At 41.9% G+C, this 14,419-nt stretch overlaps 1 protein-coding gene across 1 annotated transcript in view; it reads right to left on the reverse strand.

The window, feature by feature from the left end:
- Window positions 1–685: 685 nt before the first annotated feature.
- Window positions 686–14,419, reverse strand: part of slc5a6b (solute carrier family 5 member 6) — a gene marked incomplete at its 3' end in the record, with an annotated part of 28,287 nt that continues 14,553 nt past the window's right edge. The window contains exons 10-16 of the mRNA XM_084310379.1: window positions 11,262–11,374; window positions 9,385–9,455; window positions 7,917–8,003; window positions 6,686–6,870; window positions 6,051–6,157; window positions 1,228–1,349; window positions 686–835 (exon numbers count right to left, since the gene is read on the reverse strand). Coding sequence (XP_084166505.1) covers window positions 686–835; window positions 1,228–1,349; window positions 6,051–6,157; window positions 6,686–6,870; window positions 7,917–8,003; window positions 9,385–9,455; window positions 11,262–11,374 — 835 coding nt within the window. The remainder of the gene's footprint in view (window positions 836–1,227; window positions 1,350–6,050; window positions 6,158–6,685; window positions 6,871–7,916; window positions 8,004–9,384; window positions 9,456–11,261; window positions 11,375–14,419) is intronic.

Below are 14,419 nucleotides of genomic sequence, written 5' to 3' on the forward strand. Positions count from 1 at the left end.
GGCTTTAGTTTAAAATATCTTTCAACTCTTCAGTCCCAGTCCTCTCCAGTAAAACGTGCGCCTGTGTGTAAAACCCGCCAGGATCCTAACACAGGTCCCCCGGGCCAGCCTCGAACCGCAAACCCTCCACTCACCAGTGCCACGTGACCATTAACCCGTTCACTGCCGCACGACAGCAGGTTAACCCTTTCACTGCCGCACGACAGAAGGTTAACCCTTTCACTGCACACACGACAGCAGGTTAACCCTTTCACTGCGACAATACACAGAAGGTTAACCCTTTTACTGCGACAATACACAGAAGGTTAACCCTTTCACTGCCACACTACAGAAGGTTAACCCTTTCACTGCCACACGACAGCAGGTTGACCCTTTCACTGCCACACGGCAGCAGGTTAACCCTTTCACTGCCACACGGCAGAAGGTTAACCCTTTCACTGCCACACGACAGCAGGTTAACCCTTTCACTGCCGCACTACTGAACCTTCTGTAGTGCGGCAGTGAAAGGGTTACGTTTTTTTTTCTTTTTTTTTTATATACCATAGACTTATCCGGTCGGCCACCTGAAGAGGATCCAACCGAGGCGTTTCAACGTGGGCTGAGTTTTTACACCAAGGGGCTTTTACTACGTGGCTTCGGCCCCCGCGACACGGAAACGAGACCAAAGGAGTGAAACCAGGGGACGTCACACGGTCGTCTCGTGCTCCACAGGGGGGCTGCGAGTATCAGGAATAAAACTCTCCCTCTCCTCTTCTGCCGCTCCTTCTTCCTGTGGAACGGTCGTTCCGTTGCTTTCCTTGGGTTGCGGAGGTTGTTCACCTCGTTGGGTCAGCGGCTGTAAGTACGACACAAATTCATTCATTAATTATCCGTAACAACAAGGACACTCGATTAAATTCTAGTAAGTGTTCTTAGTCAGATTAATGAGATATCAGGTTATGGCATATGGAATTTGTGTCACAAATCATGTCAATCCATCAAAGTATGACCACAAGGTGGTTTTAGTTTGTTAGTTTTTCTTTGCAAGACACATAGCATTCTTCATTTAAAAAGGTGCTATAGATAACATTCAGCCACTAGATGTCGCACTAGAGCACCAGTGTGTCATTTATCCAATCGGGTGCATTCCACGTGTGAAAAGGGAAGTAGGGAGGGGATAAAAACATTAATTTTGGACTTTAAACGATACATTTTGGACTTAAACGTGCTTCCTCATGTATAACTCACCCTCTGGTCCAGCGGGGTCCCGCAGCGGAGCTTCTGTTGAAGGCGTTGAGGCAGGAAGCCCAGCAGGTTTCTGAACAGGGGATAAACGGTGCCTGGCGCCACGTCCTCTTCTCTCATCGGGCCTTGAACAAAGAAATTAAATAAATATTAGCATCAGTCATAAAAATGCATTCGATCTATATTTTTTTTTTATTTATAGACAATGTGCATTTACATTAACACATTGACCGCCAGCAGCAGGGGGCGCTGATACCCCATTCATCGCCAGGTCTTTATTCAATGGATATAGTTTTAGACTGTGACATTTGCGAGTGCTTAAAATATATCTTATATTATATCTATGGGTCTAATAACGCCGTCGAGTCTCAGTGAGTTGCTTCTAGTCAACATGCCTGAGACAGATTGTTTTTTCATCCGTACATTTCCGTTTTATACCGTTTTGAATAGAGTATGGTTTGAGTGTTTTTCAGTAATTCCAGGAAAAAGGAGAGAAAAAGGCAATTTACTGTAATCCAGTCATCACGTTGTAATTTTTCGGCTGATTATCTAATCATCCTGAAATCAACGCTAGATTATCATTAGTATGTCTCCTCGTCCATACATGAAATGACCGTCGTAGCGGGGCGCTCGCCCCCCCCCCCCCCCCCCCCTCCTCCTACCCAACGGTAAGCAGCCATACACGGTTCACACAGATAGCTGTGATCAGGGTGGAAATAAATGTCAGATCAACGATCAAATATATAATATTATATATAATACTCTTACTTAACTTAGTTAACTCGTTTATGGCGCAGAATGTGTTAATCATTGTTACATGAAAATATGTTTGCACCAGATTTAGCAGAAGCTAATTTCCATCTGTAGTCTATCCAAAATACATAAAATACAAACTGCACGAGTTCAAAATATATATATATACGTAAAATGCCAGACAACATGCACAGGACACAGCATAAAAAGTGCAAAATACATATACATAGAAATGCAACATAACATGCACATACACACACAGCGCCAAGCATAATCATCTATTCTTGACGCTTAATTAAAATACAAGACAGAGTTCAAAAGTACAAAGTAAAAGTAACTGAGTCCCTTGTGTAATCATCTATATATACACAAGGAGGTCAGACAGCACCACCTAGTGTTGGCAAAATTGGTGACTCAGGAGCCATTTTTTCATGACAGAGCAAAAGTTATCATAGTTTATATAATTTTTTATGTCACTAGGAAGCCTGTTCCACTCTTTGATGGCCTTGAAAGAGAAGGCAGAGGGGAGCTCCCGTAGCTCACCGCATATCTCGGCGCTATTTCCAATAGTATCCAGCTGCAGCCGTTCAGACCAGCGCTTACAAGCCCCGCACATACAAGCCCCGCACATAGCAACCCCTCGCTTCCATTGGCTGATTTTGGTCACGTGATTTTGGGTCACGTTGCACGTTGCACTGCGGGATTGATTGATTGATTGATTGAAAACTTTATTAACAGATTGCCGTATGATTTGGGTCACGTTGCACTGCGGGATTGATTGATTGATTGATTGATTCATTGATTGATTGATTGATTGATTGATTGAAAACTTTATTAACAGATTGATTGATTGATTGAAAACTTTATTAACAGATTGCCGAATGGGTACACGTGACCACAGGCCCTGATTGATTGATTGAAAACTTTATTAACAGATTGTAGAATGGGTACACGTGACCTGACCGATTGATTGATTGATTGATTGATTGATTGAAAACTTTATTAACAGATTGCAGAATGGGTACAGTGACCGATTGATTGATTGATTGATTGATTTATTGATTGATTGATTGAAAACTTTATTAACAGATTGCAGAATGCAGTACAGCTCAATACACACAATTGTTAAGGGGATGCAGACCATGCAGTACTGTTACATTTGTGACATACAGTAAATATATACAAGGGGGAGGGAACTGTACATTTATGATGAATTGAAAATGGGGGACCCTGATGTAAACAAGACGGAAGTCTTTCTCTGGTCTGCATCCCCTTAACAATTGTGTGTATTGAGCTGTACTGCAGATATATTTCAATTGCCTTACTTATTTACATAAGTATTATAGGCCTACAGCAGTATTGTACAGACAGTCTGTGTGAAGTCTGTGTGGTTATCCAGCTGCACAAAGGCAGAGCAAGAGGCTCTACAGAGGGTGGTGAAGGCGGCAGGCAGGATTGTCGGGACTCCTCTATCAAACATCACCTCCGTCTTCACCTCCCGCTGCCTCCACCGCTCCAAGTGTATCATCAAGGACCAGTCTCACCCAGCACATCACCTCTTTCAGCTCCTTCCCTCAGGGAGGAGATACCGGTCCATACATGCCAAGAGTTAAAGATTTAAGAACAGCTTTTTCCCCCAAGCAGTCAGACTGTTAAACGCTCATTGACTGTCCCCTCACGTGCACCATGCACTTACCTGGACTTGATAATCACTGTTACCACTCATCATGCACTTTATTTAAAATATTCTGTTATGTACAGTGTTATATGTGTTTCATGTATGTATATATTGTACTACGGTCTGTGGGAGCTCCCCTGAAATTTCACTCACGGTCATATAAGAGTTTTAATGTAGAAGGTTTTATTAATGAAATGTTGGGTATAAACTGGGAGGAGGTATGTTGTGAGGATGACCCAGAGGTTGCAGAGCCTGGAGTAACCTTTCAATATCACTAACCTCAACCTGTTGAAAATCAAATGTACACCCTTTATCTTTCATTATGATATTCTTAATTATGTCATTTGATTTTGTATTGTTTGAAATGTGCATTCCCTGCCTGAGCTGAGATATCTTACTTGCATAAAAATCATTAAAATGGTTGGCAATATCACATGGTTTGGTTAGGACAATTCCATATGACTCAACAAAAGGTGTACAGACATTGGATTTTCTACCCATAATTTGATTTAAAACATTCCATAGATTTTTACCATCATTTCTCACATCATATAACCATGGTTTAAAATATTCCCTTTTTCTCACCTTATTTAACTTTGTGACTTGATTACGTAAGGAACGGTACTTTTGTCTGTCATCTGCAGAACTGGAACACACTGATGCTTTTTTGGCTACAGTATGTCTCTCTCATTCATTAAAATTCATTAAAAGCTACTATCTATCCATGGGGCTGATTTGTTTCTGACATAAATAAGTCCAGTGCAACCTCTGGGTCATCCTCACAACATACCTCCTCCCAGTTTATACCCAACATTTCATTAATAAAACCTTCTACATTAAAACTCTTATATGACCGTGAGTGAAATTTCAGGGGAGCTCCCACAGACCGTAGTACAATATATACATACATGAAACACATATAACACTGTACATAACAGAATATTTTAAATAAAGTGCATGATGAGTGGTAACAGTGATTATCAAGTCCAGGTAAGTGCATGGTGCACGTGAGGGGACAGTCAATGAGCGTTTAACAGTCTGACTGCTTGGGGGAAAAAGCTGTTCTTAAATCTTTAACTCTTGGCATGTATGGACCGGTATCTCCTCCCTGAGGGAAGGAGCTGAAAGGGGTGATGTGCTGGGTGAGACTGGTCCTTGATGATACACTTGGAGCGGTGGAGGCAGCGGGAGGTGAAGACGGAGGTGATGTTTGATAGAGGAGTCCCGACAATCCTGCCTGCCGCCTTCACCACCCTCTGTAGAGCCTCTTGCTCTGCCTTTGTGCAGCTGGATAACCACACAGACTTCACACAGACTGTCTGTACAATACTGCTGTAGGCCTATAATACTTATGTAAATAAGTAAGGCAATTGAAATATATCTGCAGTACAGCTCAATACACACAATTGTTAAGGGGATGCAGACCAGAGAAAGACTTCCGTCTTGTTTACATCAGGGTCCCCCATTTTCAATTCATCATAAATGTACAGTTCCCTCCCCCTTGTATATATTTACTGTATGTCACAAATGTAACAGTACTGCATGGTCTGCATCCCCTTAACAATTGTGTGTATTGAGCTGTACTGCATTCTGCAATCTGTTAATAAAGTTTTCAATCAATCAATCAATAAATCAATCAATCAATCAATCAATCAATCGGTCACTGTACCCATTCTGCAATCTGTTAATAAAGTTTTCAATCAATCAATCAATCAATCAATCAATCAATCGGTCAGGTCACGTGTACCCATTCTACAATCTGTTAATAAAGTTTTCAATCAATCAATCAGGGCCTGTGGTCACGTGTACCCATTCGGCAATCTGTTAATAAAGTTTTCAATCAATCAATCAATCTGTTAATAAAGTTTTCAATCAATCAATCAATCAATCAATGAATCAATGAATCAATCCCGCAGTGCAACGTGACCCAAATCATACGGCAATCTGTTAATAACGTTTTCAATCAATCAATCAATCAATCAATCCCGCAGTGCAACGTGCAACGTGACCCAAAATCACGTGACCAAAATCAGCCAATGGAAGCGAGGGGTTGCTATGTGCGGGGCTTGTATGTGCGGGGCTTGTAAGCGCTGGTCTGAACGGCTGCAGCTGGAAGCATCTCGCTATTTCTGCGTCGGGGAAAACCGTGCTCGTCACGGATCTGGGGGACACGAGTTCGATTCCCGGACCCGCCGTATTTTCTCAGAGTGTCTTCCCCTGCTCTACATCCCATTTCAACCTGTTTCTGTCGGTCATGCTTGACCAGAAAAGCGATAAACGCTAAAAAATTAAGTTTAAAAAAAAAAAAAAAAAAAAAAAAAAAAAGAAAGAGAAGGCAGAGTGGGCAGAAGCAGAGTTTCTATTAGCCAACAGAGAGGTAAAAAGGGCCCCTTACCTGTGAGAAAGCTAATGGCCAGGCCGATCAGCACGACAGTGAAGCAGTTGATGGCGCTGTACCACATGTACGACACTGAATAGAACCTCTTCAGTCCTGTGGGCCTGCTGAAGAATGGGCAGAGAGTACAGACTACGTTCATCTTTTAATCTTTTTTTATATGTTCTTAACTATACAGTAAGCACTATGAGACAGAAATCATGATTGACCTGTTATATTTGAACTGTTGCGGTCAGGCAAGCGCTACCGGAGTCTCATGACCAGTATAGAGAGACTCAGAAGGAGCTTCTATCCCCAGGCCATCAGGATACTCAATGACTCCATGCAACAACCCATCATCTACACTCATTGCACACACATCCACATGCACACACTCACTTTTAAACAAACACTCACCTTAACACTCACTTTAGACACTTTAACACTACATTATATTTATCTATTATTATTTTTTTGATCCACTTTTTCTCCTTTTTTTCAGTTTTTTTTTCTCCCATCCCAATTTAGTCGTGCCGATTCAACTAAGACATGACTGACGAGCAGCTGGTATAGTCTTGTGTGTATTTGCTGTGCCTTACAGTGTAGTCTTATTTCCCTCGGGATCAATAAAGTACTTCTCTCTCTGTGTGTCTCACCTCAGAGACGCAGGCAGGGCGTTCCTGAGGGCCGTCTGAACGGCGGCTGAGGTTGCGTTCCCCGACAGGAGCGTGGCGGTGCAGTTACGAGACAGCGCCCTGGGGGCCGCGCTGTGGTACACAATGCTCCCGATGCCCACCCAGAAAGCCATGGCCAGGCCTGCGCCAAGACCCGTCAGCGCCCCCTGGAGGGAGGGAGGAGGCAAGCCGAACCACATTCTCAAGTTCAAGTTTTGTTTTATTTGTCACATATTAAGGCACATGTACATTACAGTGAAATGCTTGGTTCTGTATGAGCCTCCTGAGATTGTGCTTCATACAGTAAGAAGAATAAACCACACATTATACAAAATATACAAAACTAAAGTACAAAATGCAAAACTCAATGAATGAATGAATAGTTTTATTTTCGGTCTTTGTTTACAGATAAATCAAAAACACACATGTGTCAAAACTGTACTCCTGAATTATTTTATCCTTCAGGGCCTTTTTAAATCTCCCCTGGGGGAGGTACACAACTTCAACCCGTCACTAAGACTATTCCACAATTTAACTCCCAAAATTGAAACACATCTAGCTTTTACATTAGTTCTTACCTTTTTATATGTTTTAAGAATACACAACCCTCTTAAATTATACTTTCCTTCTCTTGGTTGAAAGAGACATTGAATACAAGCTGGTAGGTTCTTACTGTTAGCACGAAACTGCTAAAGATGAGGTAGAGATGTAGTGCAAATATTTTAGTAATAGTTTTAAAAAGTGTCTAAAGTGAATGTTAAGGTGAGTGTGTGCATGTGGATGTGTGTGCAATGGACGTAGAATGGGTGAGTTAGTGTTGCATGGAGTCATTGAGCATCCTGGTGGCCTGGGCCCAGGAGTTCAAAACATTGAATCCCTATTGATTGATTGATTGATTGAACATTTTAATTAACAGATTGAAGAATGGGTACAGTACAGTACAGCTCAATACACACAATTGTTAAGGGGATGCAGACCAGAGAAAGACCTTCGTCTTGTTTACATCAGGGTCCCCCATTTTCAATTCATAATGAGTTGAAATGAATTAATACAAATCTGATCGGATCAGATATGGATTACAAGTTTTGAACTCCTGGGCCCCTGGGGATAGAAGCTCTACAATGAGGATAGCTCCAAGCTCTAGATTCTCTAGAACTACAACTATTAGCCAATCGGTAAGCTTCTCAAGGAGGGGGCGGCGGCTTCAACTTACCACGGAGTTGGCCGAGGGGAAGAAGATGCCGAGACAGAACAGACCCAGCAGAGGGCCGCCCACCATGCCGAAGATCTTCAGCGCCACCTGGGGGTCAAACATCACAGTACATTTGTGAAACCTTTCGATTTGTATGCGTGTCGTTCTTATATAACATAGAAAAGAAATATTGTTTTTAAGTGTTGTAACATTTGATATTATTGTTGATATTATTGTTAGAGTACCTTATGTATACTGCACCTGTGTACTTTACTTACTCGTAGTATATATTTAGATTCTAGTGTTTATTGTAACCATATTTATTGTAATGTATAATATAACTGATGGAGCATAGACCCTCATCTGCACCTTTGATTACACTGCCTACTTGCTCATATACGTATATTCAGTTAATTATATTGTTTACACTGCCTATTTTAACCTTTCTACTGTACTATAATGTTTATTGCCTGTATTTATGTCTTTCTACTATTACCCTGCCCATACCTGTACCTACCCTCCCCCTCCCCCATGCTACTATGATGCCTGAATTTACCCAAGGGGATCAATAAAGGAATATCTTATCTTATATCTCAACTTGGTATGGAAACCTAGGGGCCAAGAATAAGAACAAACTGGCAAGGATTGTTAACATGGCCAGTAGGGAAACCACAAAGACAATCGTCTGAGTTATATGTACTTTGCATCCTTTTCATGGCGAGTCTGACAAGCTTCCATCTGGAAGGCGCTATATAGAGTTCCTCTAGCCCCCCAAAAACATATTTATGAAGTATTTCATCCCACATGCCATTGCTCTGATGAACTCTTAGCTTTTAATTTTAACCGTGGTACTGGTTAGGTACCTGAAGCTCTGTCCGCATTTGTGTTTATATGAATGGCACGATAACATCTCATTTGCATTAACGAACGAGTCATAACATTGAAGGAAATGGATATCAGATTACTGCTCCCAGCACTTTGATGAATACAAAAGCAACGTTTCAACCCAACAGCGTCTTTGAACAGATATACATTTCCTTCAATATTCATGTCTTCATGTCCCTGTGATCATAAATCACAAAAGCTAACGTTAAAAGGATGTGCATCAGTGATAATCAAACAGTAAACAAAGAGGCCTATTAAGATGTTAGATCCTAATATGAAAAACAATGTGATTTAATGTTCTATGCCTTACCTTTGTCTATTTTATACTTATTTTATGTCTGCAATTTTGTGCTCATTTTATGCCTGTCTTTTTTTAATTTTTTTACTTCTGTGAAGCACTTTGAGCTGCAATTCTTGTATGCATACAAATAAAGATGATTATTATTATTAATATTCACATACTTTTATCCTACACCTGGCCTAAAACAACTTGGATGTGCACACAGCTACTCTACCGGGAGTCATAATATTCACATATTGGACAGCTGGGTATAGAAGTCAAATGTCCGTCAGACAGCGTTGGGGACCCAGACGTTCTGCTCACCTGTAAGACCGAGTCGCCCATCAGATGCGTTACATACGCCATGGCCAGACACACCAGCCCGTAGCACATCGCTGAGGAAGAAGGAGGCTTTTAAACTTCAGAACAAATGCAGAATGAGAACGTATTCATCGTTATGTTACCCCACATCATAGGGCCGGGTATTGGAAATGATATCGGGGGGGGGGGGGATTAATATCATGGTAATCGTATGGTGAATAATGTGCGATAATCCAACCGATGTTCATCATATTAGACTGAGTAGCAATAGGGAATATGTCAAATTGAAACTACTTTTCTATTGACACTCAATATTTCAGGAATTAATTTGTGACTTAATATTTGCTATGTATACACAATTGTGTATTACAATTCATGATAATCCAAAGAACCCACAATATAATCACAAAGATGAATAGTGACACATACATACACTATACTATGTATGTGTCCTTAACACATCCTGCGCCAAAAACGTCGTACAACGTGATTCAAGTTCATGCTAATTCTGCCATTCCACGGCGTACGACGTTATTTTGATCATATTTCATTTTTTCGCCATGGTATTCATATTTCCTTCACAGAGCCTGGTCTGATGCTGTGTGAGCCGGCACAACTCTGCAACGCTTCAATACTGCCCCCTGGTGGATGATCGGCGAGTTGCCAAACCGGAAATGGCCGGTTGGATCTCGGTGCGTCTCCGAAATGCGTCCGGCCACTCGCTTATTGTTGCGGGACTGTATACACACGTCCCTGTGTAGCGATCGCTGCCATAACGCAATAATCGATACGATTTGGCCGTGTATTATGATTATACAAACCGGAAATGGATTTAGGCGATCGCCGTCAAATAAGTGGGATCTTTTTCCTCCAGTCTCATCGCCCAACGGTAAGACGACGCTGACGTTACTTTCAGCCTGTTTGTTTATTATTATCGATGCAAACTGCTCCGATCAATATATCACCCATACTACATAAAGCATTTACCGACGATCACGGAATTATAAACGACCCCCCCCCCCCCCGTTCACACGCGCATGATCAGTCATAACGTTTAGGATCATGTACAGTTTAAATTTTTAATATAGCGTGTAATGCCAACAAACGGCATTTGATAATCAATATATGCGTTTATGCCTATATCTCACATTCTAGGAATTACTGCAGAAAACGATAAAAACATATTTATATTCTAGACGGTATTTGCGTATGAACCTGTGAATGAAAAAGTTAAACGTTCCTACATCCTGAACGATAGATAATCGATGTTGAATGGGCCATAGTAATGTCAATTTAGCAATACAATTTAAAAAGTTATAGCCCTGCAAAGAAGGTAAGCATCTCCATAGGCTTAGTGGTGGCAGTGATCAAACATTGATGGATATAAGCGTGGCAGGGAATGTGTTAAGGTCCCTCTAGTTTGCTCTGAACAGAGTAAATCTGCATTTAGCTAGGATGCCTCTAGCTCATGGAATGAACTCCAACAGTCCTTAAAGCTTGAGATTCTCCCCTCTTTGTCAATCAAGTACGTGTTTTAATTGATTTCTTGTCCTTGCTCTTTGCCTAGTCTTGTTGTATATGTATTTTTTTCTTTGCTCATTTCTGCATGTACACTCGACGTGACTGTGAAGCGTTAAAAGAACACGCCAAGCGGACATGGGCGGTTAGCCTAGGCATTGTCCAACTAACACCTCTACCGAAGGCTAACCGGCCATGCCCGCTTCCATTCATTGTGCTAAGCTAGGCTAACGTGCAGCCAGATAGCTTTCTACTGAACGCACAGAGAGGAAACTGGTATCCATCTTCTTGTCTCTCTCTCTCTGGAGAAGACGATAAGCTAATTTCCCAAAATGTTGGCGTGTTCTTTCAAGAGAGCTGACCTAGTACTTTGGACAGCAGAGTGGCCCGTGACTCCGTCATGGGGGCGACGTGAGGCTTGATGAGGTCCTCCATCGTCACGGTGGCCAGCGAGTTGAAGGCCGAGGAGATGGTGCTGAGGAGCGGGAGAACACACACACACACACCTGTGTTTACACAGTGTTACCATGGAAACACACCTCCCTGACCCGGACGGAGAAACTACTACCATGAAACCAAAAAAACAACACCGATTTATTTTGCACATAATCTCACACACATCCAAAAACTCTTAATCTGTTTTGCACACATTCATTTAGTTTGAATTATTATTATTCTTTTTTTTTATTTATCTTTTTCCCCCTCCTTTTTCCGATTTTTCTCCCATCCCACTGTTAGTCGTTATGCCAATTCCCAACCCCCTTCCTGGTTGTTGCGCACCCCCCCCTACTGTTGGTCCGAGAGGCCGGAGACTGTCACATGCTTTCCTCCGACGCATGTGCAGCCAGCCGGCAGCCAGCCTGGCCGCTCAGATTCTCACTGGGAGAGTGTAACGTGTGGGAGGCCGCACTACCTCTCTCCAGATCCTACCCTCGCTGAGCAGGCGCCCCGACCGAACTGTAGGGGTCGCTGTCCACAACGCCCAGGACCCACCCGCCAGCTTTCCCCACCCCCTAATACTGCCAATTGTATTAGTGTGAACGGCCAGCCAAGCTGGTGACAACGCCGGGAGCTGGATTCGAACACGCGAACCCAGCGTCTCCAGCGTTGGTGACGAACGCAATCTCCGCTACGCCACCTGACCGCCCTAGTTTGAATTATTGAGAATACATTTGTTTGAATATGGCCACCAGTGATGTCATCATGGACATTGGATCCTTGTGTTAATTACAGCTCAATGAAATGATGTAGATAGCAACACCGTGTCTTATAGAGACTGCTGCCTTATCATTTCATGGTGCAGTAAAAACTCTCAAGGATCCAATGTCCATGATGACATCACTGGTGGCCATATTCAAACTAATTTACTCTCAATAACTGTCAAACTAAATGAATGTGTGTAAAACTGTTTATGGAGTTTTTGGATGTGTGTGAGATTATGTACAAAATAAAATCAGCATTGATTTTTGGTGAAGTGCCCCCTTTTTTTTAATTATTATCTTTCCCCCCCTTCTTTTTCCATTTTTTCTCCCCTCCCAATGTTAGTCGTTATGCCAATTCCCAATCCCCTTCCTGGTCGTTGCGCACCTACCCCCTACCGTCGGTACGGGAGGGCAGAGACTATCACATGCTTCCTCCGACACATGTGTAGCCAATCCCCACTTCTTTTCACCTGGCAGCGCGGACTCTCACTGGGAGAGTGTAACGTGTGGAAGGGTCACACTACCTCCCTCCAGATCCTTCCCTCGCTGTGCAGGCGCACCGACCGAACTGTAGGAGTCGCTGTTTACAACGACCAGGACCCACCCCACCGGCTTCCCTCCCGCTTACTCTGCCAATCGAGCCAGTATGACAGCCGGCCAAGCCGGAGGCAACGCTGACAGCCGGATTCGATACCAGTGTATCTTACGTTGGTGACGAGCGGTTAGTCCGCTGCGCCACCCAGCCGCCATGAAGTGCCCCTTTAATATAATATACCAACAATGCTGGAGGTAAGGTGGGTCAACTCTGAACAACTCCAACAATCTCAAATATATACAGGAAGATTATATAGTATATAGACTAGTATATTTTCAGAACAGTATTCTGTGTTATTACAGTGTAGCTAAAAAGATACACATTAGAGAAATACAGAAATGAGTAATGAGGATAAACAAAGTTATGCTATATTGTGTTATGTAGTGCTGTACTATATTCACTGCTGTCAAGTGAATCAAGTTTAATTTTTTTTTTAATATAAGTAAAAGTATATTCTATATTGTAATATACTAAATTATGTTATATCTAGTCAAATTAATGGAAGAACAAATATAAATGTAAGGGGGTAGGGATCAATAAGCTTAGCTTCCCTCTACTCCTTTTTTGGACATGTCTGCCAACCAAACACATTGCTCTTGACCTTTTGTTTAGAATTCCTTTTTTTTTTTTTTTTTAATGTTTTTTTAATTTGTTGTTATGATTGTTTGGTTTGACAGAACAAGATACTGTGATTTTTTTTGGAGGAAATGGAGAATTACATGTTCAAAAATAAACTTTTCATTAATTAATTCATTCATTCATTCATTTAGTTTTATTCTCTCATAAAAGACCCAAGATTTTAAAATGTAACTTACATCAATCTGATACTACTTACTATAATATATACTATGGATTTCAACCATAAAGATTAATATCAGCTAAAAGAAACTAATTTATTTCATGAATAAAAACCACCCACCATGTCCCTGACCCTGCTCAAGTAGCACTACTTCCTCTCCGGCAGAGGGGGGCGCCATTGTTACTATATTAGATTTGGTTGTTGCAACGTTGCCAAAAAGGGGAACGGCCAACATTTTAACAATTCACATAGTTCCTCCTGTGCCCACTGCCCAGGGGGTCAGTGTATATATTATGGCTATGTTCACACTGCAGGCAACTGTGACCCAAATCAGCTCATATGTGACTCAGATCTGAACGACACAAATCACATTGAATCTGATCTTTTCAATTCTGATTTGGTCCACGTTTATATGTGATCCTAAATCAGATCTGATTTGATTTAATTAGCTGGCCTCCACTGCACATCAACTTTAACCATAAACTGCGTCTTCAGTATCCTCCATGTTTATGTCCGTCATCGTTATCCTTTACGCATGCGGGTCAGTTCAGGAGAGTGACCAGTTCACAATGGAATCTGATATTGGCTACATGGCCAATTGTGAATTCTTACAATAGGTGGCGTTCCCCTTTAACTCATTGGACGCCAAAAACGAGTATACTCGTTTTTGGCAAAATAAGCGGTTTGTTCCCTGTTGGAGTATAAATATTGCCTTTCAAATGAGCCATACTATTGTCTCCATATAGAATATACGATGGGTCTGCAAACATCGTCAAAATGGTCTGAAACGCCGGCGCCAGAGATTAAAGATGGAAAAACAGCATGGCAGTCAATGAGTTAAATGCTGGGCTCAGTTTAGTCTCATGGCCAGATCTTTCTCCACACTTAGACTCGTTTACATTCTACAGTGAGGAAGCAGAAGTA

This window comes from Notolepis coatsorum (genome assembly GCF_963971535.1).
Source record: "Notolepis coatsorum genome assembly, chromosome: 3".
Lineage (NCBI taxonomy): Eukaryota > Metazoa > Chordata > Actinopteri > Aulopiformes > Paralepididae > Notolepis > Notolepis coatsorum.